At 44.4% G+C, this 27,897-nt stretch overlaps 1 protein-coding gene across 1 annotated transcript in view; it reads right to left on the bottom strand.

Annotated features, from left to right (window-relative positions):
- LOC138762446 (parathyroid hormone 2 receptor-like) overlaps positions 1 to 17,656 on the bottom strand; it is a 96,107-nt gene extending 78,451 nt beyond the window's left edge. Inside the window, exons 1-2 of the mRNA XM_069936204.1 lie at positions 17,588 to 17,656; positions 14,950 to 15,040 (exon numbers count right to left, since the gene is read on the bottom strand). Coding sequence (XP_069792305.1) covers positions 14,950 to 15,040; positions 17,588 to 17,656 — 160 coding nt within the window. The remainder of the gene's footprint in view (positions 1 to 14,949; positions 15,041 to 17,587) is intronic.
- Positions 17,657 to 27,897: the final 10,241 nt, after the last annotated feature.

Raw genomic sequence — 27,897 nt, 5'->3', positions numbered from 1 at the left:
GGAGGTTGAGGAAATTTGGCATGTCACTAAAGACTCTTGCAAAGTTCTACAGATGTACCGTGCACTCTATTCTGACTGAAAATACACTGTTGTCTGTTATGGAGGTGCCAATGCAGAGGACAAAAAAAAAACTACACAGAGTTGTGAACTCGGCCAGCGGCAACATGGGCATCATTCTCACTCCACTGAGGACATCTTCAAGAGGTCATAAGAAAGCAGCCATTATCCTCAAGAACCCTCACCACTCAGGCCATACCCTCTTCACACTGCAACCATTGAGAACGAGGTACAGAAACCTGAAGACGAACACCCAGTGGCTCAAAGACAACTCCTTTTCGTCTCCCATCAGATTTCTGAATGGTCAATAAACCACAGGCACTGTCTCACTTTCTCTTATTTTTATACAAATATATTTATTTTTAAATATTGTTTTATGGCAATATTTTCTCTGCAAATTTCGTGACATATTCATGACAAAAATTCTGATTCTGATTCTGAACTGTAAGGGGGACATCCCAATTTCCATGCATTTTCTTTGTGGCAATGGATGAGGATTAGGAAGTGGCTGTTGGAATATCCCGATGAGTTAGTGCAGTCTATTTTGTATGTGGTCTGCAATGTAATCTCTGCACACTGTAGTGGAGGGAATGAATGTGGAGGGTAGGGGTTGGTGTCCCAATCAGATGACCTGGACGTTGTTACTATGAATTCATTTTACTAATTCTCCATAACACCAACTCTTGCTTTCAATTCACTTGTTTTGTAGAGAACATATAACATAGAAATCTACAGCACAGTAGAGGCCCTTCAGCCTGCAGTGCTGTGCTTGTTTAATAACCTACTCTAGAATTTCCCCACTCCATAACCCTCCATTTTTCTCAATTTCATGTACCTATCTAATGGTCTTTTAAAAGATCCTTTTGTACCTGAATGGACAATGAACCACTGTTGACAGCAGTGTATTCCATGACCCACCACTCTCTATGTGAAAAAAAACCTCTTACATTCCCCTGTACTTAATCCCAAGCAAGTTAAAAATAGCCCCCTCGAGTTAGTCATTTCAGCCCTGCAAAAAAAGATTCTGGCCATCCACATGACCAATTTCTCTCATCTTATACACCTCTTTCAAGTCATCCCCTCATACTCTGCCACTTCAAGGAGAAAAGACCAAGTTCACTTAACCTATCCTCATAACGCATGCTCTCCAATCCAGGCAGCATCCTAGTAAATCTCTTCTACACCCTCTCCATAGTCTTCTTCTTTGGCTTGGCTTCGCGGATGAAGATTTATGGAGGGGGTAAATGTCCACGTCAGCTGCAGGCTCGTTTGTGGCTGACAAGTCCGATGCGGAACAGGCAGACACGGTTGCAGCGGTTGCAGGGGAAAATTGGTTGGTTGGGGTTGGGTGTTGGGTTTTTCCTCCTTTGTCTTTTGTCAGTGAGGTGGGCTCTGCGGTCTTCTTCAAAGGAGGTTGCTGCCCGCCGAACTGTGAGGCGCCAAGATGCACGGTTTGAGGCGATATCAGCCCACTGGCGGTGGTCAATGTGGCAGGCACCAAGAGATTTCTTTAGGCAGTCCTTGTACCTCTTCTTTGGTGCACCTCTGCCACGGTGGCCAGTGGAGAGCTCGCCATATAACACGATCTTCTGAAGGCGATGGTCCTCCATTCTGGAGACATGACCTACCCAGCGCAGTTGGATCTTCAGCAGCGTGGATTCGATGCTGTCGGCCTCTGCCATCTCGAGTACTTCGATGTTAGGGATGAAGTCGCTCCAATGAATGTTGAGGATGGAGCTGAGACAACGCTGGTGGAAGCGTTCTAGGAGCCGTAGGTGATGCCGGTAGAGGACCCATGATTTGGAGCCGAACAGGAGTGTGGGTATGACAACGGCTCTGTATACGCTTATCTTTGTGAGGTTTTTCAGTTGGTTGTTTTTCCAGACTCTCTTGTGTAGTCTTCCAAAGGCGCTATTTGCCTTGGCGAATCTGTTGTCTATCTCGTTGTCGATCCTTGCATCTGATGAAATGGTGCAGCCGAGATAGATAAACTGGTTGACTGTTTTGAGTTTTGTGTGCCCGATGGAGATGTGGGGGGGGCTGGTAGTCATGGTGGGGAGCTGGCTGATGGAGGACCTCAGTTTTCTTCAGGCTGACTTCCAGGCCAAACATTTTGGCAGTTTCCGCAAAACAGGACGTCAAGCGCTGAAGAGCTGGCTCTGAATGGGCAACTAAAGCGGCATCGTCTGCAAAGAGTAGTTCACGGACAAGTTGCTCTTGTGTCTTGGTGTGAGCTTGCAGGCGCCTCAGATTGAAGAGACTGTCATCTGTGCGGTACCGGATGTAAACAGCGTCTTCATTGTTGAGGTCTTTCATGGCTTGGTTCAGCATCATGCTGAAGAAGATTGAAAAGAGGGTTGATGCGAGAACACAGCCTTGCTTCACGCCATTGTTAATGGAGAAGGGTTCAGAGAGCTCATTGCTGTATCTGACCCGACCTTGTTGGTTTTCGTGCAGTTGGATAACCATGTTGAGGAACTTCGGGGGCATCCGAGGCGCTCTAGTATTTGCCAAAGCCCTTTCCTGCTCATGGTGTCGAAGGCTTTGGTGAGGTCAACAAAGGTGATGTAGAGTCCTTTGTTTTGTTCTCTGCACTTTTCTTGGAGCTGTCTGAGGGCAAAGACCATGTCAGTAGTTCCTCTGTTTGCGCGAAAGCCGCACTGTGATTCTGGGAGAACATTCTCGGCGACACTAGGATTGCACCATCAATTACTCGAAAGACTGTTGTTGAGAAACCCATAAGCTTTTATTCACTTAAGAACAACGGCACATCCACAATGTTCGACTGACTTGCACTGAAGAAAGGGCTGTAGAACAGCCACCTTTATACAAGAGGTTGTGGGGCAGGGCCACAAGTACAATCGGCCAATAGGTGTTCCTGACCAGACAATTATACATAACAGTGGCTGAGCACATTCACCCTTTGGTTTTAAAGAGTACACCGGGGTGAAGTGGAACTTCAATTCAAAATCACATTCAGTCTTTCAGGTAGTCTAGTCGTTCATTAGGACCGTCGCAGTACCGGTTGTGGTTGCGGTGCACCGGCAGGGTCCTAAACAGTCTCTGGCATCTGTATGTACTCATCAGTGTTGTGCTGGTGGGTAGGTGTCAATGAGTCTGGTGCATCCTCCCTCGGGGCAGAGGCAGGATACCAGGGGGTCAGGTGCATTGTGTGTGTTCAATGGTGAGGGGCTTGTGGGGTGATCAGCAGTGGTCTCCAGGACCCCTGAAGGAGCCAAGTCCCTGACAGAGACAGTGTCTTTGTGCCCAACAAGGTATGCCATATAGGCATATTGGGGGTTGACATGGAGGAAGTGACTCCTTTCGCCAGGGGGTCAGACTTATGGCTCCTCACATGCTTCCTAAATCGGATTGGCCATTGGGACTTCAGCCATGTTGGTAGTGTGGTCCCTGTTGCAGATTTCCTGGGGAACGAAAACATATGTTCATGTGGAGTGGCATTCGTGGCAGTTCATAGCAGGAACCTGATAGAGTGGAGGGCCTCCAGGAAGGACCTCTTGCAGTGGGAGAATGGGAGGCCCTTAGACTGCAAGGCTAGGAGGACTGCCTTCCAAACCGTATCATTCCCTGTCTCCACATGCCTGTTATCACGGGGATTGTAACTAGTTGTCCTGCTTGTGGCAATTTCCCTGGCCAACAAGTTCTGGTGCTGCTCATCACCCATAAAGGAAGGTCTCCGGTCACTGTGGATATAACTGGGGAAAGCAAACAGAGTGAAGAGGCTGCGCAGGGCCTTGATGACTGTGGCAACAGCCATGTCTGAGCAGGGAATGGCAAATGGTAAATGGGAGTATTCATCAATGATGTTAAGAAAATACATATTGCGGAGAGTGGAGGGCAGGAGTCCTTTAAAATCGACACTGAGTCACTCAAGGGGGCAGGTGTCTTTGATTAATGGGGCCCTGTCTGGCTGGTAAGTGTGCGGCTTGTACTTGGCGCAGATCTGGCAGTTCTTTGTCATGGACTTGATCTGGTTGATGGAGTATGGCAGGTTGTGTCCTTTAACAAAGTGACAGAGATCATTGTGGAGGTTTTTCAGCCAGTCAATCTGTGCGCTGGCACAGGTCCCATGGGACAGGGCATCTGTCAGCTCATTAAGTTTCTCCGGCCAGTAAAGAATGTCGTAATTGTAGGTGAACAGTTCAACCCTCACCTCAGTATTTTGTCATTTTTGATTTTCCTCTGCTGGTGATCAATAAACATGAATGCAACTGTGCGTTGATCCGTCAGCAAAGTGAATCTCCTACCGGCCAGGTAATGGCGCCAGTGCTGCACTGCCTTGACCATGGCTTGGGCCTCCTTCTCAACCAAGTAATGTCGAATCTCGGGGCCCTGCAGAGTATGTGAAAAAAAAATGTGACTGACGGCCTGGTTAAGGGTGGCTACCAAGGCAAAGTCTGAAATGGGGTGGATTCATCCACAGCGTGCATTGTGGGCTTGACAATGTCTGCTTTAATGCGATTGAAGGCTGCATGAGCCTCCATCACCAGGGGGAAAGATGTGGATTTAATGAGGGGGTGGACTTTATCCACCTAATTGGTGACTCATTGAGCATAATAGGAAAAGAACCCAAGGCACCTCTTCAGGGCCTTGAGGCTGTGCAGAAAACTCCAGGAGCAGCTGCATGCGGTCAGGGACCGAGCCGATGACTCCATACTCCACAACACAGCCAAGGATGGCTAGACAATTTGTGAAAAATACACAGTTGGCCTTATTATATGCAAGGTTAGGGAACTTGGCTGCTTTGAGAAATTTCTGGAGATTGGCGTCATGGTCCTACAGGTCATGGTCCTGTTATTGAGGTACAGGAAAGTGGCCCGCAATTCGTACTGATCCACCATGCAGTCTATTTCTCGCTGGAAAACCAAGATGATGTTTGTGACACTGAAGGGAACCCGCAGGAAGTGGTGGAGACAGCCATCCGCCTCGAATGCCGTATACTGGTGGTCCTTTGGGCAGATAGGGAGCTGGTGGTATGCCGACTTCAGGTCAATGGTCGAAGAGACCCAATACTGGGCAATTTGGTTGACTATGTCGGTGATGTGTAGGAGGGGGTATGCATCCAATTGCACGTATTTGTTGATGGTCTGACCATTCTATTCTTTTCCCCATTCTGTACTACCATTACCTGTGCTCTCCAAGGGCCGCTGCTGGTTTCAATAATCCCCTCCTTGAGTAAGCGCCGTACCTCTGCCTGGATGAAGGCCCTGGCTCTGTACCACCTACTTTTAGTAGCGAAAGGTTTACAGTTGGGAGTGAGGTAAGTGAATAACGACAGTGTGGAGAGCCTACAGGTCATGTATGGTGAGTGGTTGGATTGTTGGCCATGTACGATGAGGGGTTGTGGAGGGCGGGAGGCACACAGTGGTCTGTTTGAAAACTGCCGATTACATTCAGTGAGGGGTGGTTGGGGCCCATTGAACTCCATCGCCATGCTTTTAAGGTGACACTGAAAATCCAGTCCCAATAGCTCAGAGCTGCGGCATTATCATCAGTCTAAAGTCCTTATATTCAGTACCCAGCACCATCAAAGTCACTATGTAGAAGCCCCAGATGTCCATTGTGTATGACTTGGATGCCAAGGAGAATTTCTGTTTCAATGACAATACTGTAAGGGAAAGGCGCCGCACTGTGTCTGGGTGTATATAGTTCTCTGTGCTCCCACTATCAAATAAGCAACTTGTCTTGTGGCCATTTACCTGAATATCCATCAGTGACCTGGCGAGTTGATGTGAGCTGTCTTGGTCGAGTGTGATGGAGACCAGTGTTGAGTCATTGCTGGAAAATGATGGTGTCCAAGATGGCGGCTGCCAGGGCCTGCACACGGCACTACTGGATCCAGAAGATGGTGCCCAAGATGGTGGCCTCCACGGCCTGCACACAGCACTGCAGGGTCCAGAAGATGGGGCCCAAGATGGTGGCCCCCATGGATTGCACTTAGTGCTGCTAGCCCTGGTGACAATGGTTTCCTGGACAGCGGCCCCCAATATCCACTCGTGGTGCTGCTAGGAAGAGATTTTGACTTACATACTTTGGCATAGTGGCCCTTCTTCCCACAGCTGGAGCAAGTTGAATCCTTTGCTAAGCAGCGTTTCCTCTGATGCTTGCCAAGGCCACAGAAATAGCACTTTGGGTGCTCTAGCAGCACTGTGGTTTTGGTCGGGTTGCCACTGGAGCCAGATGAGAGTGACGGGAGGTGGTTGCAGAGCACTGCTGCTGTGGTCGAGTTGTTAGCGGAGTGAAGGGGTGGCAGCATGTCTCAAGATGGCAGCACCTGAGGAAACCATAAGATGGCCGCTTTGTCAGTCGAGAAGGCCTCCATGTTCAAGAGAGCCACCTCTTGCATACCTGCCAGCTCTGCTCTCCTTAGGCTGAGCTCCACTTGCTCCAAGAGTCTTTGTTGGATGTAGCTCGACCTGATCCCCATGACGTAGGCATTCCGGATCTGGTCCTCTGAGTACTCCATGGCAGACATGGCCTTGCATTCACAGGCCCTGCCAAGTGCTCACAGGACCTGAAGGTATTCAGTGTTGGACTCACCAGGTCGTTGTTTACGGGTCACTAGAAAGTGTCTGGCATAGACAACATTGATCTTACACAGGTACTGTCTTTGAGTATGTCCATGGCTTCCTGGTACGATGCAGCATCCCTGATCATGGGATACATCAGGGTGCCGACCCGGGAGTGCAGTATTTGTACTATATCGGTCTCTGATCGCACAATGGTGGAGGAAGCCTGCAAGAATGCTTCAAATCAGCGCATCCAGAGCTCAATGTTGGTGGATGCCTCAGGTGATTGAGGGTCGATCTCCAACTTTAAATTAATAAAATTAATGCAGCATCAATTACTCAAAAGATTGTTGTTGAGAAACAAACAGGCTTTTATTCACTTAAGAACAACAGCACATCCACATTGTTCGACTGTCCTGCACTGAGGAGGGGGCTGTGGAACAGCCACCTTTATACAGGAGCCTGTGGGGAGGGGCCACAGGTACAATCAACCAATAGGTGTGCCTGACCAGACAATTACGTATAACAGTGGTTTACCACACATAGCATTCACATTCTTCCTGCAGTGAAGAGACCAGAAATGAACACAATATTCCAAGTGGAGTAGGTGACTGGATTGGCTGGCCATGAGTAGCAGTAGTGTCATATATGAGAGTAGCATTTAAGAGACTTCTGGGACAACACATCAACATGCAGGGGTTAGAGGGATTCTGATAATTAGCAACTAGTAGAGTTTTAGTTCAAGTTGGCATCATGTCGGCAGAGATTGAGGGCTGACAAATCTATTCCTGTGATGTGCTGTGTTCTATGATTAACGATTCCACACTGGAGTTCCTCACCTGAATATGTATGACATTGCGATCTCCATGTGTAACCATTATATATAGTTGGCTGCTAATGGACAACTTCAAATGAATCCCTGATTATAATTATGCTCTGCTAGAATGTGACAAATAGGATGGATGAGGGTCATCATTCCCCAACTGTGCAGCTGTGCAAAGAAGAAAATATATCCTGGTTTCCTCAGTCACACTTCATTACCCAGTGTTCTCTCCACAAGCACATTCTCTAAATCAATTGGAATGAATGCACTCAAATTGAAGATTGTGCCAGAACAAAACTGTAAAAACACAGAACTCAGCAGGTCTCGCAGCAACCATAGGAGGTAAAAATATATAACCAACGTTTCAGGCCTGAGCCCTTCTTTTAAGGCATGAGCAGAAAGGAGGCAGGTGTCTGAATTAAAACTGAGGAGAAGGGAAGAATGAGCAGGGGGAGGAGTACAGACCAATAGACAAAAGATGTTTATTGGATATGGATGGGAAGTCAGGAGAGAGAAAGGATGAGAATTGATTGGGGGAGGGGGGTTGTTTTTGGCTCTATGGAAGTAGCGCTGGGTGTAAGGAGCCAGAGGGAAAAGAGAAGAAAGAGAAAGAGCTAGAGGAAAGAAGATGAAGGGAAAGATGGGGAGAATTCAATGTTAATGCCATCCAGTTGGAGGAGACTAGCAGTGCATGAGACCATGGACAGACATGTTGGCAAGGGAATAGGGCAGGGGATTGAAATGGGTTGCCACTGGAAAATCCCTGCTATTGTGGCAGACAGAGCCAAGGTATTCAACAAAGCAATTTTCCAGTCTGTGCCAAGTTTCTACAATGTAGACAACAAAACTGGCCCAGCAAACAGGAAATCACCAAGATTGCCAGTTTTTTGTTTGCAGTTGATGTGTTCTTGGGAAAATTGGAGCTAGCAGAGCCATTGCATCCACTCTATTGATGTATGATCCAGCAATTATTGAGGGATCAGAGGTGCAGAGGGTGAGCAAATTTAAGTTCTTGGGAGTCTCTCTCTCAGAGGATCTTTCCTGAAACCAACACACCAATGGCATCATGAAAAAAGCACGCCAGCATCTCTACTTCCTCAGGAGTTTGCAGAGGTTTGGTATGACATCAGAAACCCTGGCAAATTTCTTCTGATGTGTGGTAGAAAGCGTGCTGACCGGCTGCATCATGGTCTGGTATGGGGTCACCATACCCCTGAGCATAAAGCAAAAAGGTAGTGGACACAGCCCAGGACATCACAGGCAAAACCCTATCCACCATTGAGAGCATCTACAGGTAATGCTGCTGTCGGAGAGCAGCAGCAATCATCGAGGATCTGCGCCACCCAGCACACGCTCTGTTCTCACTGCTACCATCAGGTTTAGATGTCATAGACTTACAGCACCAGGTTCAGGAACAGCTGCTACCCCTCCACCAGCAGACTCCTCAACAACAAAATCAATCAGGGATTTATTTTAAAACTCTTACTTTTGCACTTTATTGATTATTTTTCTCTCTGCATTGCATTTCTTTATTTGTTTACGTGTACATCGAGTACAGTTTTGCACTATCAATATGTGGTAATTCTGCCTCGCCTGCAGGAAAAAGAATCTCAGAGCTGTATATGATGTTATGTATGTACTCTGACAATAAATCTGAACTTTGAACTTTCAGGAATCATTCTGGCTTTTGGTGTTGACTGTGTGGAGTTTCCACTAACTCCCTGTGACCGCAAGGGCTTATCTTGGGGGCTCCGGTTTCCACCCAAATCACAAAGATGTGGTGGTCAGCGAGTTAATTGTCCAGATTGTGCAGCTGTGCTAGAATATGCGGAGTTGGGCGACGGTGTTGATGGGAATGTATAAAATGGGTTAGACCAGAATTAGCCCAAAGATGGTGCTGGATGGTTGGCTAAAAGCTGCACCTTGCTATGACTCCATGATCCTGCTCCTTTTGTGGTTCCCTGGGTGTATGACTGGATGCGAGAAGATTGCATGTTCAGAATAATCCTGAGAAAGATAATACAAAGTGCAGAGCTGGGCATGGAGAGGGGTGAGGTTTGACTTGCTCCATTCCCTCCAGAGTGTAATTTTCATACTCAAGGCACCTCTTAGTTTTCAGGTTTGTGCCCTTCTCCTTCTCAGGTCATGGTGGGTATCTTAAGTTCCACATCACCTTTAGTTCTGGGCAGCAAAATAGTAGATAGAATTTAATGCGGACAGGTGTGAGTTGTTTCACTTTGGGAGGACGAACCAATATAGGACATTCACAGAAAATGGTAGGTCACTGAGGAGTGCAGTAGAACTGAGAAATCTGGGAATACAGTGACATAATTCCTGGAAAGTGAGGTCACAAGTAGATAGGGTTGTCAAGAGAGCTTTTGGCATATTTGCTTCATAAATAAAAGTATGCATGTGGGAGTTGGCCAGTTATGGTAAAGTTATGCATAAGACATTGATGAGGCCAAATTTGGAGTATTGTGTGTAGTTTTGGTCACCTAACTACAGAAAAGAATGCAGAAGAGATCAAATTACAGGGAAAGGTTAAACAGGTTAGGACTTTATTCCCTGGAGCATCAGAGAATGAGGGGAGATTTGATAGGGTTACACATAATTATGAATGTTATAGATGGAGAAACTGCAAAGCAGGCTTTTTCCAGTGAGGTTAGGTGAGTCAAGAACTAGAGGATATGGGTTCAGGGTGATAGGGATTGCCAGAAGTAGTGGTGGTACAAAAAGGACATTTAAATGCCTCTTAGATAAGCACATGAATGTAAGGAAAATGAGGTGTTGAGATTGGGAAGGATTAGATTGATGCTGAAAGAGGCATCATATTATAGGCTGAAGGGCCAGTAATGTGTGTAATGTTCTCTGCTCTATGGAAAGGGATGATAGAGGAAATAAGACCCTGGAATATTGAAGCACTCATGGCAACTGGACTTCCACTGCTGCTATCTTAGGGTGCAACTACATTTCAGTTGGTCAGCCATTGTACCCATTCATAAGGGTGAGAAAGAGGCAGACAATGTGTCCTGGAACATGACACCAGTATGTGATCAGCCTAGAAATGAATGATGATCATCCTTTGCTTCTTTTGAGAGACAAACTGAAAAATCTGCTGTGCCGGCAACCAAGACAAAATGAGAAAGGAAATGGATTCTGTATTAAGTTGAAATGCAGTAGTCCAAGGAACCCCTGAAGAGTTTGCCCTCCATTGCCAAGGAAGAGTAGAGCAGATCTGAAACTCCCTTTGGCATAAGCATCTTCAAACAGTGGGTTACTGAAGGACATGTAACCTTTCCTTGCTGCCCACTAGATCAGATTCAGGCATGATTAAGTTTAAATTTAAATTTTATTTTAAATTAATTTAGAGACATAGCATGGTAACAAACTCTTCCACCCCAAATACACCCATGTGACTAATTAACCTAATAACACTTTATGGTTTTGGAGGGTGGATGGAAACCGCAGTACATGGAGGAAACCCACATGTACACAGGGAGAACGTAAAAACTCTTTGCAGACAGTGCTGGATTGGAACCCATATGCTGTAATAGCATTGTGTTAACCACCACAATAATCATGTTGTGCTGCGCTGGGTGGGTCACGTCTCCAGAATGGAGGACCATCGCCTTCCCAAGATCGTGTTATACGGCGAGCTCTCCACTGGCCACCGTGACAGAGGTGCACCACAGAAAAGGTACAAGGACTGCCTAAAGAAATCTCTTGGTGCCTGCCACATTGACCACCGCCAGTGGGCTGATATCGCCTCAAACCGTGCATCTTGGCGCCTCAGTTCGGCGGGCAGCAACCTCCTTTGAAGAAGACCGCAGAGCCCACCTCACTGACAAGAGACAAAGGAGGAAAAACTCAACACCCAACCCCAACCAACCAATTTTCCCCTGCAACCGCTGCAACCGTGTCTGCCTGTCCCGCATCGGACTTGTCAGCCACAAACGAGCCTGTAGCTGACGTGGACATTTACCCCCTCCATAAATCTTAGCCCGCGAAGCCAAGCCAAAGAAAGAACCACCACAATAATCATGTTGCAATGTTTCCTGTACAAATGGACCTCAAAGCATCTACTGAACCAGAGGAAAGGCCGCTGCAAAACAATCTGAGCCTTTATAACCTCCTCCAAAAATTCAGAGCAGAGACAACTCACAGACTGTCACTCCTTGCCAAAGTTTCCCAGATATGTGAAGTAGGCATATCCTGCTTGTAATGCGCATCGAAAGAACCAAAGACTTGTTGATCCAAACCAAGGCTTTTATGCTAAAAGAATGGAGCATATCACAAGTAGGTCGACCAGTCCAGAATGACCTGGTCTGGCTCAGAGCAATCCTTTAAGACCTGCCAGTAGGTGTGGCTACACTCTCAGCCAATCACAGTCATCCTACACTATCATCTGTACATATGTACATATACACATTGGTGATAGAATCTGTACTATCACACTGTTTCCTTAGCATCTCGATTATTCGAGGGAAAGCTGCCTTCAGTGGTTGGCTGGAAGGGTTATGTTTCCAAATGATTTTTTTGTTCTTTTAAATAGTAGGCACTCAAGATCTGTATCCATTGACTCCCCAGACAGTCCCTGGCCCACAAGGCAGGGTGGTCTGTGATTGCAGATCTTAACTACGGGGAAATATATACAATGTTTAAATGGAGTTAAGCAAGTAACTCTGCAAATGCTGGGATCAAGTGCAATGCACAAATGTGCTGGAGAAACTCAGCAGGTTACACAGCATTCATAGGAAGTAAAGGGTAACCAACATTTCAGGCCTGGGCTCTTTGTCAGGAAGGATAAAGGGCCCAGGCCTGAAATGTTGGTCACTCCTTGCTTCCTCTGGATGCTGTGACCTGCTGAGTTTTTCCAGCACATTTATGCTTTGCACAGTATATGTGTAGATTTCTGAAGGTGGCAAGGCAGTTGGAGAAATTTTAAGAAACACACTGCATTGCGAGATTAATAAATGGTCGTAATATACAAAAGCAACCCCTAGTGAGGGTGCAGAAAGTATTTAGTTGAATGGTTCTGAGAGAGAGGGGTCTCAGTTACCTGTTTTATATATTTAATATGCCAATATTAAATATGAGGCCTGTTGCCAATGGGTAGTTTGGACACAATAAATTGCAATTTGAAGCATTCTGAATTATGCAGAAAATATGATTCCACCATCAATTATTATTTGGTGAACTGACCTCTATCTCACAAAGGCTGAACATCAGTTTGATGACACTTCCTCATATCTCCCTCTGAATTGTGGCCCCCCCCCCACCCCACTGCCGCTACTAACCTACTCTCCCAGTTACCTATCCCTCCATATCCTCTACTCTCATTGTTCCCCTCCATAAGATTCACAAGGCTATATTATTTCAGCATGTTCTTTCCCCACAAAGTATTAATGATATGATCTATGACAGGGGTGGCCAAACTGCGGCTCTTTGACTTTTAATATGAGGCTTGCTGCCGGTCTCTCCCCCTCGCCCACTCGACTCGCGCTGCCGGTCTCTCCCCCTCGCCCACCTAACTTGTGCTGCCGGTTACCCCCGCCCGACTCGCACTGCCGGTCTCTCCCCCAGCCCACCCGACTCACGTCTTTAATAGCCTGATATTTATAGCATTGTATTTTAGTCATAAAAAATATAATTATAACAAGACTAATTTTGTAAGGTGGAAATCTGATTAAAATATCTCTCATTTTTTTGGTTAACTTGTTTTACATAATTGTGTCTTTGTAATTACTGAAATTAATACAAATCAACAGTTTAAAAACTGTATGAATTAATAAATATTATTTGCATTTAATATGCATTTCTTAAAATTTATATAAAATTTTTGTTACAAAATGTGTATGTAACCAATAAAAACGCAAGTGTGAATTTTGTTCTTGTCCTGCGGCTCTCAAGCATCTGAGCTTTATCGTTTGTGGCTCTTACATTAAGCAAGTTTGGCCACCCAAACTATGACAACCGTATTGAAATCCATGTTTGACAAGTTAATCTAAAAAAAAACCTAAAACTCAGAGTTATAGAAGTTTGAGCAAAATTTGACACTATCTTTTAACATCCTTTCTCTTCTCAGTGATAACTGTGGGGACTTTGATGCCCTCAGTTCGCTGGCTCCAAATAGTTTATTTTCACCATAGCTGATTGTTAACTTCAGGAAGCAATGAATACACTATCTCACGAGTTGCATAAACATATGGGCTATCCTGAGACCAGGTGCACACATGTCAGTAATACATGTGTTTGGCGGGTTCATTATTTATTGGCTGTAAAGGACAGTAAAGAACAGGTAAAACTCTCTAAACATCATGCAAATAATTGAGTTTGCTAAATGTGTATGATTCACATTGCCAATATCACAGTACATTTTTGTCTTATTCTTTCATTCTGACTGCATTTATTTGAACCAATGGAAGATTAGCAAAAGAGAACAAACAGATTTCCCAATAATGAGCCATTTGCACGGTTACTTAGCATGAATGGATTTTGTTGCTTTTCTCACTAATACATCTTAAATTCAGGACAATTCCAGGACCTAGTCCCTGTAGTGAAGCTCCAGATTTTCAACACAGAAGCACCGTTACACTCCTTGGGCCAGTGGGCAATCAATGGAATTCACACCCAGTAGATTCACAGTAACCGAGGCAGGCATAAATAACCAGCATCTTTGGTTGCAGTTATCTGCAATAATGGATGGATTATTTCTGACAATAAAACAATGTCAGGCATATTATTCAACAGAGTAAGTTTCATTTTGAACACATTCAGAGTCACTTTAAAAAATTCTTGTGGATTTTTAGTTGCAGCAAATAGGTGATGGTATTATGGTGATATATAGGTGGTGATAAAAAGGGTGTTGAAACTGTATTATGTGAAAGAAAGTGTTGCAAACTGTAAGATTATGTACAAAACTGATTACTTATTTCATGAAAATGACAGAGTGGATTTTTAAAAATTCAGTAATTAACATTGCATTATGTTGTATTTACAATAAAGAACCAAGCTATTCAGGCATTGCCCCTACCATTGTCAGATCTTCTTCAACTCATTCCACCAATTTATCTCCCAGTGCCTATGCTGTCTTGGCAGTTGTACTTTTCACTTTGACTAAAGACGTTTCCCCTGCATCACTGTGAACCTCCTTCCTTTAGGGAATGTCAAGATGCTGTGCTCCAGTGATATGTCATCATTTTCACTCCATTCAGACCATTTGCACAGCTATAGTTGAACAATAAACACACCCATAACATCTTATACACATTTCCTGAATTACTTCATTTCTCAACTCACTAATATCCAGTCCACACAGAGTGAATCTTCTCTCCTGTAAATAGTGATACCGCCTTCAGATTATTTAAAAATCTATGACCAGCATTGGTGAACTTTCTGAGTATTCCTTCTGCTTTCCATTTCAATGTGGTAGATCATTCACTAAGGAATGTAGTCATTTTGTCAGATTTCTCAGCAAACAGATAAAGCTCAGAATTGTCAAGCAAAATTAAGAAATTAAGCAACGTAACAGAGTTGTACCTCCTTCAGTTTGATTGAATATTTTAAGATCACAGTTTCTATTTTCCTCAATCAGTAGGTTGATCTGTTTTTCTTTGGTAATTGTATCAGCCTGGAGAGAGAGATATGAGATTAAAACTATAATTGGGAAAGAATTAAAATTTCATACTGAAAATTAAACATTTACGAAGCTGGAAGTATTTTATTTGAATCCTGAAGAATTACATCTTTGAATGATTTCCTCATGTACTTAAAGGCAATTGGATGTTTCCAACTAATTTGATATAATTCAATTTCCAAAATTTAATATTAACAAGAAATTCTTTCTGGATACATTGAAAATCCTATTCTAGTGATGAAAATTGTCAATAAATCATGATCTTGTTCATCCCAGACTGAATTTTATAGGCTCTTCAAACACACCATTATTTAGATAATACATGTATATCTTAAAGGCTTGATGAAGTTCAGCCACCGTATAGACCTTGTTGACGATATAAATAGAAAAGTCTTTTCAAAACTTTGGTACAATCCCACAGTACCATCCAATTTGCCATCTGCTTCTTGGTATCCTCCACAAGAGTGTAAAATTGGTCACATTATTTAAACAGCTGGAATGTAACATTTCATGTCTGTACAATGAGAGACTGGAAGGACTCATCAGGTCAGGCAGCATCCATGGAGAGAAATGGATAGACAATGCTTTGGGAGGATTCAGACCACAAGACCGGAGCAGAATTAGGCTATTCAGCCCATCAAGTTATCTGCCATTGAAGTAGTGGTTATTTTTTTTTAAATCAGCACAGTTACATGCCATTTTGGCCCATGAGTCCATGCTGCCCAATTTACCCCCAATTAACCTGCACCCCAGTACATTTCAAATGGTGGGAGAAAACCACAACCCCCTGGGAAAATCCACACAGACACAGGCAGAATGTTCCAGTTCCTTGCAGACAGCGTGGGATTCGAAACCTGGTCCCGATTGCTGGCACTGTAAAGATGTTGCACTAACTGCTATGCCAATCATGTTTCTTTTCAACTCCATTCCACCCCCCCATAACTTTTGACACCCTTACTAATCAAGAACCTATCAATCTCTACTTTAAATATACTCAAATGACTTGGCACCAGACATCTATGGCAACGAATTCTACAGATTCACCACCCTCTGACAAGAAACCTCTCATTTCTGTTCTAAAGGAATATCTTTTTGTATTGAGGCTGTGGTCTCTAGCCTATCCTACGACTGAAAAATTCTTCTCCATGCCCACTCTATTCAACCCTTTCAATATTTGGAAAGTTTTAAGGAGATTCTCCACAACTTCCCACCCCCCAATCACCAATGAGTACAGGCTGAATGCCATCAAATCCTCCTCATATGTTATCCCTCACATCCCTGGGATTATTCTCGTAAACCTCCTCTAGACCCTTTCCAATGCCAGTACATTCCTCTTCAGAAATATGCCCAAAACTGCTTGCAATACTCCAAATGCAGTCTATCCAATGCCTTGTAAATCCTCAGCATTTCATCTATGCCTTTATATTCTTGTACTCTCGAAACTGATCGTAACATTGCATTTGCCTTCCTTACTACTAATGGACCCATTGCATATTTTGAATTGCTGAGGATACACATTGCTTGGCCAAGCTCTGATGAAACTGATAATCCTAATAGTCATCACCTTTTTTCAATTTTTCACACTATGAACCATATTGACCAAAATACACATAAACCTTTCCCTCTTGAATATACACAGTGTCATTTTCTCCCCTTCCCCCCCCCCCCCCAACTCCCTTTGACTGCTAGAAGCAAGAGCACCTAACACACAGCAAATGAAGATCATAGAACATTACAATACAGGCCATTCACCCACAATATTGTGCCAGCCCATGTAAACCTACTCCACAGCAATCTAATTTTTCCCTACCTCACACCAATAACCCTCTATTTTTCTTACATCCATGTGCCTATCTAAGTGTCCTCTGAATGTCAACCCTCCACCACCACCCCGGCAATGCATTCCAGGCACCCACCATACTCAGAGTAAAAAACTTATATCTCCCCTAAATTTTTCTCTAAGATTGAAGATTCAAATTTAGAATGTTCAGATACTTTATCCAACCATTTCAGCATATTTTTCTCCTATGGACATGTCTTGCTCCTTCTTAAATGTCCCCATGTTTTTTGCATTAATGGTGGCATTAACTCTGAATAAACATGGTTATATTCTTCCCAAAATCATTGCCATAATGGATTAATTCATCACTGTTTCACATTTATGACTCCTGATGTCCACCAGCAGAAATGTTTAAACTGACTACCCTATCAACCCCCTTCGTACTTTAATGTCTCTTCGAAAAAAGATAAGAGTTTTCTCTGTCAGTTAAGTTGCAGCAGGAATGAGGTGAAGGAGGGAAAGAGGACAGGGAGCTGAGCAGCAATTTTTAGAATGTTTGGAATTTTGTAGTTGGATTGGGGCAATTACATCAAGGAAATGGAGCTGGCAGTTTAAAGTTATCAACTATGGACAACTGACTGTTTGAGGGCGAATCCCCAGATAATTTTAGAGCTGGAAACAGGACCTTAGGCCCAACATCCTACTAATGATATTGTCCAGCCAAGCTTATCTCATTCGCTAAGACTCTAGATTCAGCTCACCACCACACTGAATCCATCGCTTCCGGCAATGGGCCCTTCACATGCAGGCAACTGACAATTGACAGCCATTTTGGGACATAATGCACAGCCATTTTGGGACATAATGCACAGCCATTTTGGGACATAATGCACAGCCATTTTGGGACATAATGCACAGCCATTTTGGGACATAATGCACAGCCATTTTGGGACATAATGCACAGCCATTTTGGGACATAATGCACAGCCATTTTGGGACATAATGCACAGCCATTTTGGGACATAATGCACAGTCATTTTGGGACATAATGTCATAGACCGCCTCCGTACAGGGAGGCCCCGAACACACCGCCGCCACCACAGCCAAGCACCTGAAGTGCTAATTATGCAGCAGCAGAAGCACTCCCGGTGATGCTGCCTGGCAAGAGAAGCCACCAACTCATGATGCGGGAAGAAAGGACACTACACAAGAGTATGCAAGTCGAAGCCTTTTCTGCCAAGTAACGCCGCGTGCACCCCTGGGGATCGTACAACCAACTTCCTCTTCACCTAGGAGACTGACCGTATACTACATTCAAAGCTGATGGCAGGCTCTATCATTTCCTTTGGGTACCCTTTGGAGTCACCAATGGTGTCTCAGTATTTCAGAGAGAAATGGATCAGATGGTGAACAAGCACAGACTGACAGCCATGTTTCCCTACCTAGACAATGTCACCATCTGTGGCCATGACCAGCAGGACCACGACGCGAACCTTGCCAGATTACTCCACACTGTCAAATCCCTCAATTTGACGTACAATGAGGACAAATGTGTGTCTAGCACAACTCTCCTAGCCCTCCATGGATGCGTCATGGCGCATGGAATCATTGCCCCCGACCCCGACCCCAGGAGTCCCCTTATGGAACTCCCTATCCCGCTCAACCCCAAGGCGCTAAAAAGGTGCCTGGGATTCTTTTTTAAAAATATTTTATTTATAATTTTTCATACAGGCTTGTAGTCATATACGGCGACCTGCCAACGATGGTAGTTCACAATCTCCTATACATGTACATATATTCCTTTTCTCTATGACTACATATACAAGTCCTCGTCATTGCCCACCCCCCACCTATAAAACTAAACAATTCGTTCATACTACAATGTCGATAACAATACAAACACTAACATTAAGGAAATGAAAAAGAATACAAATAAAAGAAATGAGAAAAGAAACAGGGACTATCACGGCTCAACGGACGGCTTCTGGGTCGGTGCTCATTCTTGACTTTCCTTGATTGAGATCAAGGTGGGAGAGAGGGAGCCACAGCAGGGAATGGTAGAACAATCACTTCCATGAACCTAGGTAGTGCTTGTATGGCTGCCAAATCTTCTGAAAGGTGCTGTACTTGTTTCTCAGATTGTAAGTTATTTCTGCAGGGGAATGCAACTTTGTATTTCCTTGCTCCATCGCTCGATACTAAGAATAGAGTCGGACTTCCAGGTCATCGCAATGCATTTCCTGGCCACTGCCAATGCGATTAACACAAATTGGATTTAAAATTTGGACAGCTTTATTGTAAGCCTTATGTCCATTATATTCCCCAGCAGGAACACCTCTGGGTCCTGAGGGAACTGTTTACCTATAAATTTTTACAGGACTTGGCCAAGATCCGCCAAAAGGGCCTCACCTTGGCACACGACCAGCTTGCATGTACAAACGTCCCGGCTGCAACACCACACCTGAAGGATTTGTCCGGGAGTTCTGGCTTTGATCTATGGATTTTCTGCGGCGTTATGTACAACTTGTGCAAACAGTTACACTGGACCAGCCTGTACCTTGCATTAATGACCATGGTCATGCTTTCCCGGCACAGGTCGGACCAGCACTTCTCATTATTTGTAATACCCAAGTCCAACTCCCATCTTGCTCTCGACCTATGAAGGCCCAGTTTGGGTCCCTCTGACTGGAACAAATTTGCTGAAATAAATTTCTTGCAGATACTCTTTGAATCAGGGCCTCTATGGTACTGGAATGAAGTAGCGCCATATCTGGACCTAATATGTCCCGTATAAAAGACCTTATTTGAAGATAGTGGAATGTTTTATTCGGTAAATCATATTTATTTTTAAGGTGTTCACACGACATTAATTGCCCTTACTAGTAACAGTCCTCTATACACCTGACTCCATTACGGAGCCAGATGTCCAGAATCTTGTTACCCACTGTCAGTGGTATTAATTTATTCGGAGTCCAAGGCATTTTTGGTGACAGCCCCATCTTAATATCCAAATACTGGTTAATTTTGGCCCAGATACTAATCACTTGTTTTAATATGGGGCTGCACTTCTTTCCTGTCAACAATTTAATGTCCCATTTATAAATAAAATCCTCTGCTATCTTCTCGCCCAGGATGGTACATCTCCTCCTTGAAAAAGGGAGGCGATGTATCTCGACTGAGCCACCCAATAATATTTTTTGAAGTCCGGCAATCTCAATCCACCTAGACTATAGTCCCATGTTAATTTTTCCATAGAGACCCTTGGTACCTTACCATTCCAAAGAAACCTCCTAACCATATGTGATAACTGTTTGAAGAAACCCTAGGGCAACAGCACAGGCAATGTTTGGAAAAGATATTGGAATCTTAGCAACACATCCATTTTGATGCAGTTGACCTTGCCTCCCAGTGAGATAGGCAGGGGCATCCACCTCTTTAAGTCCTCCTCGACTCTTCCCAGCAAGGGGGCATAATTTAGCTTATACAAGTTATTCAGGTCACTATCAATATTAACTCCTAGGTAATTCATCCCCTTCTGTGGCCATTTTAAACTACTAATTCCTTTACATTCCTTTAATTACCCTCAGTGAGTGGCATCACCTCGCTCTTATCCCAATTGATCTTATACCCAGAAAGATCCCCATCATCCTCCAGTACCTCGTGTAGCCTAGGCAAGGAAGTCGCAGGGTCTGTCAAATATATCAGTATGTCATCAGCAAACAAGTTAATTTTATGTTCCTCCTGCCCCACTCCATAACCTTTGATGTCTGGATGCTGCCGAGTGGCTTCTGACAACGGTTCCATAGCCAGCACAAAGAGAGCCGGTGAGAGTGGGCACCCTTGCCTACTAGATCTGGTAAGTGGGAAGGCTGGAGAGACCTGTCCATTGGTTACAACTTTTGCCTTGGGCGCGTGATATAGCGTCCTAATCCAATTTTGAAAAATTGGTCCCAACCCTGCTTTCTCCAGCTCCTTGAATAAAAATTCCCACTGCAATCTTTCGAAGGCCTTTTCTGCATCCAAGGAGATGGCCAGACCCTTCTTACTTCTAGATTGTGCCAGATGCACAACACTCAGCAATCTGTCAATATTATCTGCTGCCTGCCTTCCCTGCACAAAGCCTGTCTGATCCTTGTTTATCAAATGTAATGCCAATCTATTTGCCACATCTTTGGCTAGGATCTTGTAATCGGTATTAAGCAGAGAAATTGGGATATAGGAAGAGGGCATAAGTGGATCCTTACCCTTCTTCAAAATCATCATAACAATTGCCACTGTAAAAGATTCTGGCAGGGACCTTTTTTCCCTAGCCTGGTCTACAACCTCCATATACAGAAACATTAATAAATCGTTAAATTCTCAATAGAACTTAGGTGGGAACTCATCCTCCCCCGGAGACTTGCCTGTTTGCAGTGCACTCAATGCTTTACCCAGTTCTTCCTCAGTAAAAGGAAGATCTAATCCTGCCTGATACTCTGGGTTCAGGCAGGGGGATGTCTAATCTGGCCAGGTACTTGTCTTCTTGATTGAGGTCCCCAGACAATTCAGATTTATATAATCCTTCATAAAATTCCCTGAAGGTCTCATTAATTTCCTTTGGTTTGTACGAGACCAGACCATTCCCCAATTGTATTGCGTTATTGTTCTAGAGGCTTGTTTTGCCCTCAATTGCCAAGCAAGTACCTTATGTGCTCTCTCCCCCAACTCATAATATTTTTGTCTCGACCTCATAATAGCCTTTTCCATACTCTACGTCTGAAGTGTATTATATTCCAATTTCTTGTTTCTGAGAGCTCTGTAATGGTCCTCTAGGCCTGATTCCTGAAAATCCTTCTCTAATTGGATAATGTCCTTTTCCAATTCCTCCATTTCCCTCATATAATTTTTCTTGACCACCTTCATATACCCAATTATTTGACCCCTCAAGTACGCCTTGTGGGTGTCCCATTGAAGAAATTTGTCTGGAGTAGAGGGGCAGTTGTCCTCACAAAACTGAGTTAATTGAGATCTTTTAAAACTACAAAACTCCAGCTTTTTTCAAAAGCAAATTGTTAAGATGCCACCTATATGCCATGTTCTGCTTATCTGGCATATCTATAGTCAAGATCAGGGGGAGTGGTCAGAGAGAAGTCTCGCTCTGTACTCAACTTCCATGATCCTATCCTCTAAGTGGGCTGAAGCCAAAACGAAATCTAGTAGGAGTCATGTTGTTTCAAGTAGAATGAGTAGGCTCTCTCTCTTGGATGCATTCTACGCCACACATCTATTAAATTCAACTCCCTTATACAGTCACTGGTGGCTTTAACCACTCTAACCCTAGTTATAGGTTTTGTGGACTTGTCCAATACAGAATCCAGACATAAACTAAAGTCTCCCCCTATCAAAATATCCTGTATATTTGACAGTGCACCATTACAAATCTACCCATTTGATCTGCAGTCACCCTCTGCACCTGCACTGGAACATTTTTCCTTACTAAAAAAGTGCCACTCCCCTTGCTTTTGAGCCAAACAAGGAGGATATCACCTGGCCCACCCACTCTCTTTTTAATTTTTGATGTTCCCGCTCAGTTAAGTGTGTCTCTTGAAGAAAGGCCAAATCCACCCCCATTTTTTTTAATGTGTGCCAAGACCCTTTTCCGTTTCACCAGACTATTTAAGCCGTTAACATTAAAAGAGACTTCTTTTATGCTCTTAATCATTATCCCCAGGTTGTTCCAAAGGTACGCCCTCCTTCGCTATGACCCTCCCCCCAACGCACCCCCAATCTCTTACCGTCCGACCTTTGGTCCGTTTCACCCAAGCCGCGAGAGTAAAGAAATAAAAAAAAAACAATGGGGAGACAAAGTCAATAACTCAAATAACTGAGCAAAACAACATGAAACCAAATACAAAAGTCATTCACAGTCATACTTCTCCTTAATCCCATACTACCTACCTCCCACTCTCTATTTTGTTGATAACCTTCATTAATTACCAACAAACCCCTTGTACAACAGGCTGTGCCACCGGCACACATCAACTCCTTTCCCCAACTCCTGAGCTCACCAGGAAAAACTACTATTACAACTTTTCATTTGTTCGGTCTAACTTCTGTATTTATCCAATTTAAATAACATTAAAAAAACACCATGTTATTATGGTCCAAGGCATGTCTATTTGTTAAATTTGTTACTTATTAAAACTACCGCATGTGGTCCCCTGACCAGACTTTACATTCCTATCGTGCTCCCCAACGTGGGTAAGCCTGCAGCATATTCCTGGGCTTTTTCCGGATCTGTAAAAAATTTCTTTGCTCCTTCTGGCAATGATATTTTCAGGGTAGCTAGGTACCTCAACACACATTCATATTTCTTCTGCTTGAGCAGTCTCTTAGACGGTTCAAATGCCTTCCTGGCCTTCAGGAGTGCCGAGCTAATATCTGGGTAGAAAAAGATTTTGTTCCCTTTTAACTCTAGAGGGGATCCCCTTTTCTTTGTCCAGATCGCTGCCCCTCCTAATATTTTCTCCCTGTCCTGGTACTACAACAGCCTCACCAGAACAGGGTCTACATTTAGGGAAGAGGGACCTGTGTGTTTTCTCCACCTCTATTCTTTCACCCAGTATCTCCTTGTCCAACACCTCAGGGATCCAGGTTTGAAAGAAGTGCACTGGGTTCTGATCTTCCACCCCCCCCCCCCCAGCCCACTATTTTAATATTGTTCCACCTGCTATAATTCTCAAGGGCATCCAGATTCTTCCAGATGCTTTCCCTTTCATTTATTAACTTTTGCATTTTATTGGACATAATATGGATATCATCTTCATTCTTATTTATTCTTTCTTCTGCCTTGGTCACCCTGCCCATTAGCCCAGATAGGGTGCTCTGGACCCTGTCAAGTTTTTCCCCCATGTTCTGGGCACTTTTGTCCACAGCTAGGGAGAGTCTGCCCTCCATCTGCCCTAGCTTGTTAATTACATCCCACAGGGAGGGATCTGAGCCTCCCTGCTTACTTTTGCTTAACAGTCCTTTTCTCCCGGGGCTCCTAGTTTCACAGTCTCCCCTGGGCGTTGGACTCTTCCTCTTCTGGACTGCTGGACCCCTCTTCACTGCTGCTGGTGCTCCCTGCCTCCTCTGATCCAGCGCTGGACTCACAGTTTGCTCTGCTTCCTATGAAGTCACTTGCTGTTGGGACTCCTGCTGAGTCTTGCAGTTTCACTCTTGGCCCACTGCCAGGGCAGAGCTAAGTTTTACTCTCTCCCTTAGTGCCGGCAGCAACATCGGTTTCTTGCAGTTTCCTCTTTTGTCAGGCAGATCCGTTCCCCACTGGGGTTGCCGCTGCTGCCCAGCTCCCGACTCCGACGCCGACTTCACCTCGGGCCTCTGCAATCCTGCTGTGGGAGGGGGGGGACCCAGTCCTTTCCTTCTCTCCAGGGGCTTCCAAAGGGATTTCCCTCAGTACCTGCTGGGCATTGATGCTGGATTCGTCCAGGACCCGTTCTCCCTGTCTGCCATGTTCCTCCTTTGGAGCTGCAGTTCCCATTTTGGGCCCTGGGTGGCCCCACCATTTTCCTCATCACGAGGCATTCCAGGCTTCCCCTCTCGCCTCGGTGGTGATTCTTTCGCACTCTTGCTTGCAGACTTACTTTTTTTGTCATATTGCGTTAAAACATTCTTCTCACTTCCTTTTTTGGCGTTTTGGACTGGTCAATTAAGGTTTTGACCTTGTTTGTAATCAAAAATCCTGGGAGCTCTCGGAATCCACCTCCTCTTACTCTCCCCGCATCACGTGACCTCGTGGCTGGTGTTCTTCTCCTATTACGCCTAATGGGTGCCCAACTATGCTGATAAAGCCTTCCCCCAGTAAGATCCACAACCTTCCCCTTATTGACAGAAGCCCTGGCAGCCATCACCCAGATCAAGGGAGGCGCTGCCAAAGCCATGATGCATGCCGTGGATGAATCCATCCCATTCCAGGTGGAAGGCAATGCCTCTAACTTCTCGCTGGCTGCCACTCTCAACCAGACAGGCAGGTCAGTAACACTTTTCCCCCTAACCTTCACGGTCCTGAGACACAGCACTCATTTGTCGAGAAGGAGGAGGTATGCCACTGGCGTCTTTTCCTGGCCGAGAAGAGATTTACTCTGCTAATGGACCAACGAGCCATTGCTTTCATGTTCAATACCAAATTGCAGGGTAAGATCAAAAATGACAAAATCCTGAGGTGAAGAATCAAGCTCTCCACCTAAAACTACAATATCCTCTACCAGCCGGGCAAGTTCAATGATCCCCCCAGATGCCCTATCCTGACGGATGTGCGCTAGCACACATACCTTCAGGCCTTCCACAAAGACCTTTGCCACCCCGGAGTCATGAGATTGTTCAACTTCAGGAAAGCACGGAATCCTCCATTGAGGATGTCAGGTCATTGAACAGTCACTGTCAGGTCTGTGCAGAGTGCAAACCACAGTTCTTCCGGCCTGACAAGTCGCACCTCATAAAGGCCACACACCCTTTTGAACAACTCAGAATCAATTTCAAGGGCCCTGCCCTTGTCCATCAGGAACATTTATTTCCTGAACATCTTTGACAAGTACTCCAGGTTCCCTTTTGCCATCCCCTGTCCCGATATGACCTCAGCCACTGTCATAAAGGCAGTCCGCAGCCTATTTACCATCTTTGGGTACCCGAATGACATCCACAGTGATCGGGGGTCCTCTTTTATTAGCAACAAACTGCAGCAGTACCTGTTGGCTAGAGACATTGCCACTAGTAGGACGACCAGTTACAGCCCCTGGGGATCGACCGGGTGGAGAGAGAATGCCACAGTTTGGAAAGCTGTCCTCCTGGCTCTCAAGTCCAAGGGCCTGACAGTGTCTTATTAGACAGATGGCATGAGGAAGTTCAGAGTTGCATACCACTTGAGAAAATTACTTATAATTTAAGAAATAAATGTCATTTATTTTGGAAAATATGGTGCCCATGTTTACAAAGAATGGGTATGAATACTTAAATGAAACTCAGACATTCCCTTTCTCTTAAAATAGGTATCCATATATTATAAAAAGCCTTTTAGTAAGGAGTATTCCAGTTGAAAATCCCTTGTCCTGTATTTTTTTCTTGTTTTTATGAGGGAGAGGGGGTTAAATAGGGGGCCTTTCTTTCTTATATCTACCACATGAATTTGTAATTGATTTGTAATATTGTAAAAGAAGTGATTTTTTGAGGGTTTTAAAATTTATAAATAATTTTTTTTAAATTGGGCTCATCAAGTTTGTGGATGATATAAAAGTAATTGGTCTCATCGGTAACAATGATGATTTTGTGACTTGTTCATGACGATAAATTCTGATTCTGATGATGGGTCACTTACAGAGAGGAGGTTGGGGGTCTCATAAAATGGTGTGAGAACAACAACCTGAGTCTCAACTTGTACAAGACAAAGGAGATGCTTTCTGGATTTTAGGAGGATGAAGGTCAACCACTCTCCATTACACATCATCATTACACTTCTCAAGGGTTCCATTGTGGAGAGAGTGGAGGGCACAAAGTTCCTTGGGGTGCATATAAAGGATGACCTATCCAGGACCCACAGCACCTCCTCGTTAGTCAGGAAGGCGCAGCAGTGCCTACACTTCCTAAGGAGGTTGAGGAGGGCAAGGCTACCAGCCCCCATCTTGACAACATTCCACAAGAGCACAGATGCATTATGTTGTCAGGTGGCTGCAAAGCATTGGACTGGAAGTCAATACAGAGGATCATCAAAATGACTGAGAAGATCATTGGGGTCTTCCTTTCCTGTTGTTAACATTTACCTGGAGCATTGGATAAAGAGTGCTCAAAGAATTATTGAGGGCCCTTTCCATCCAGCATATTTGACCCTCCACCATCAAGGAGAAGGCACAGGAGCATCAGAATCAGAGCTGCCAGGCAGGGAAATAGATTCTTCCCACAGGCTGTGAGACTGATGAACAGTATCTTGCAAATGAGTAAATCATCCCAAAATATTTATATACATTTATTTTAAATTATATCTTTATGTAGACATGTGATTATTTTGTATTGTGTACAGTGTGAATATATATCGAATCCATGCTGCTGAAGACCCAACTGCGCTGGGTGGGTCACGTCTCCAGAATGGAGGACCATCGCCTTCCCAAGATCGTGTTATATGGCGAGCTCTCCACTGGCCACCGATACAGAGGTGCACCAAAGAGGTACAAGGACTGCTTAAAGAAATCTCTTGGTGCCTGCCACATTGACCACTGCCAGTGGGCTGATATCACCTCCAACCGTGCATCTTGGCGCCTCACAGTTCGGTGGGCAGCAACCTCCTTTGAAGAAGACCGCAGAGCCCACCTCACTGACAAAAGACAAAGGAGGAAAAACCCAACACCCAACCCCAATCCACCAATTTTCCCTTGCAACCGCTGCAACCGTGCCTGCCTGTCCCGCATCGGACTTGTTAGTCACCAACGAGCCTGAAGCAGACATGGATATACCCCTCTATAAATCTTCGTCCAAAAAAAATTTGTTTCATCTGGTTGTATATGTACAGTCAGATGATAATAAATTTAAACTTGACTTGACTTTACATTAAGCATCTTAGCTTTATGACAGAGCTGACAGCCTGTGGAAAGAGGCAAGTGTTTGAATGCTTTTAATTATTGTTTGTGTCTTACAGTGTTCTAAATACATGTTTAATTTATTTTCATTTTATTTTTGGCTGCGTGTACTATTGTTTGACCTTAATTGTATCCCAACTGAATAGCCGATTGGACCATTTCAGAGACGAGTTAAGACCCAGTTACACTTGTTCTGGGATTCCAAATTTCTTTCCTTGAAGGGCATTAGTGAAGCAATTAGCTATTACAATAACCTGGTCATTTCATGGGTACTAAAATTAGTAATTTAACTGTCAAATTATTTAATTCCTTGAATTAAATAATTTTACAGTTGCTGTTGTGGGATTCAAACATAAGTGTTAGGCCAACAGAATTTGTCCAGTTCTGTGATACAGAAGCCAAGCCAACATTTTAAGAACACACATTTAAGGCACAGAAGTGGGCCAAACTGATATGTGTTAAAGCTT

Source organism: Narcine bancroftii, chromosome 4 (assembly GCF_036971445.1).
Source record: "Narcine bancroftii isolate sNarBan1 chromosome 4, sNarBan1.hap1, whole genome shotgun sequence".
NCBI classification, from domain to species: Eukaryota; Metazoa; Chordata; class Chondrichthyes; order Torpediniformes; family Narcinidae; genus Narcine; species Narcine bancroftii.
This window is presented reverse-complemented; position numbering and strand designations above follow the sequence as displayed.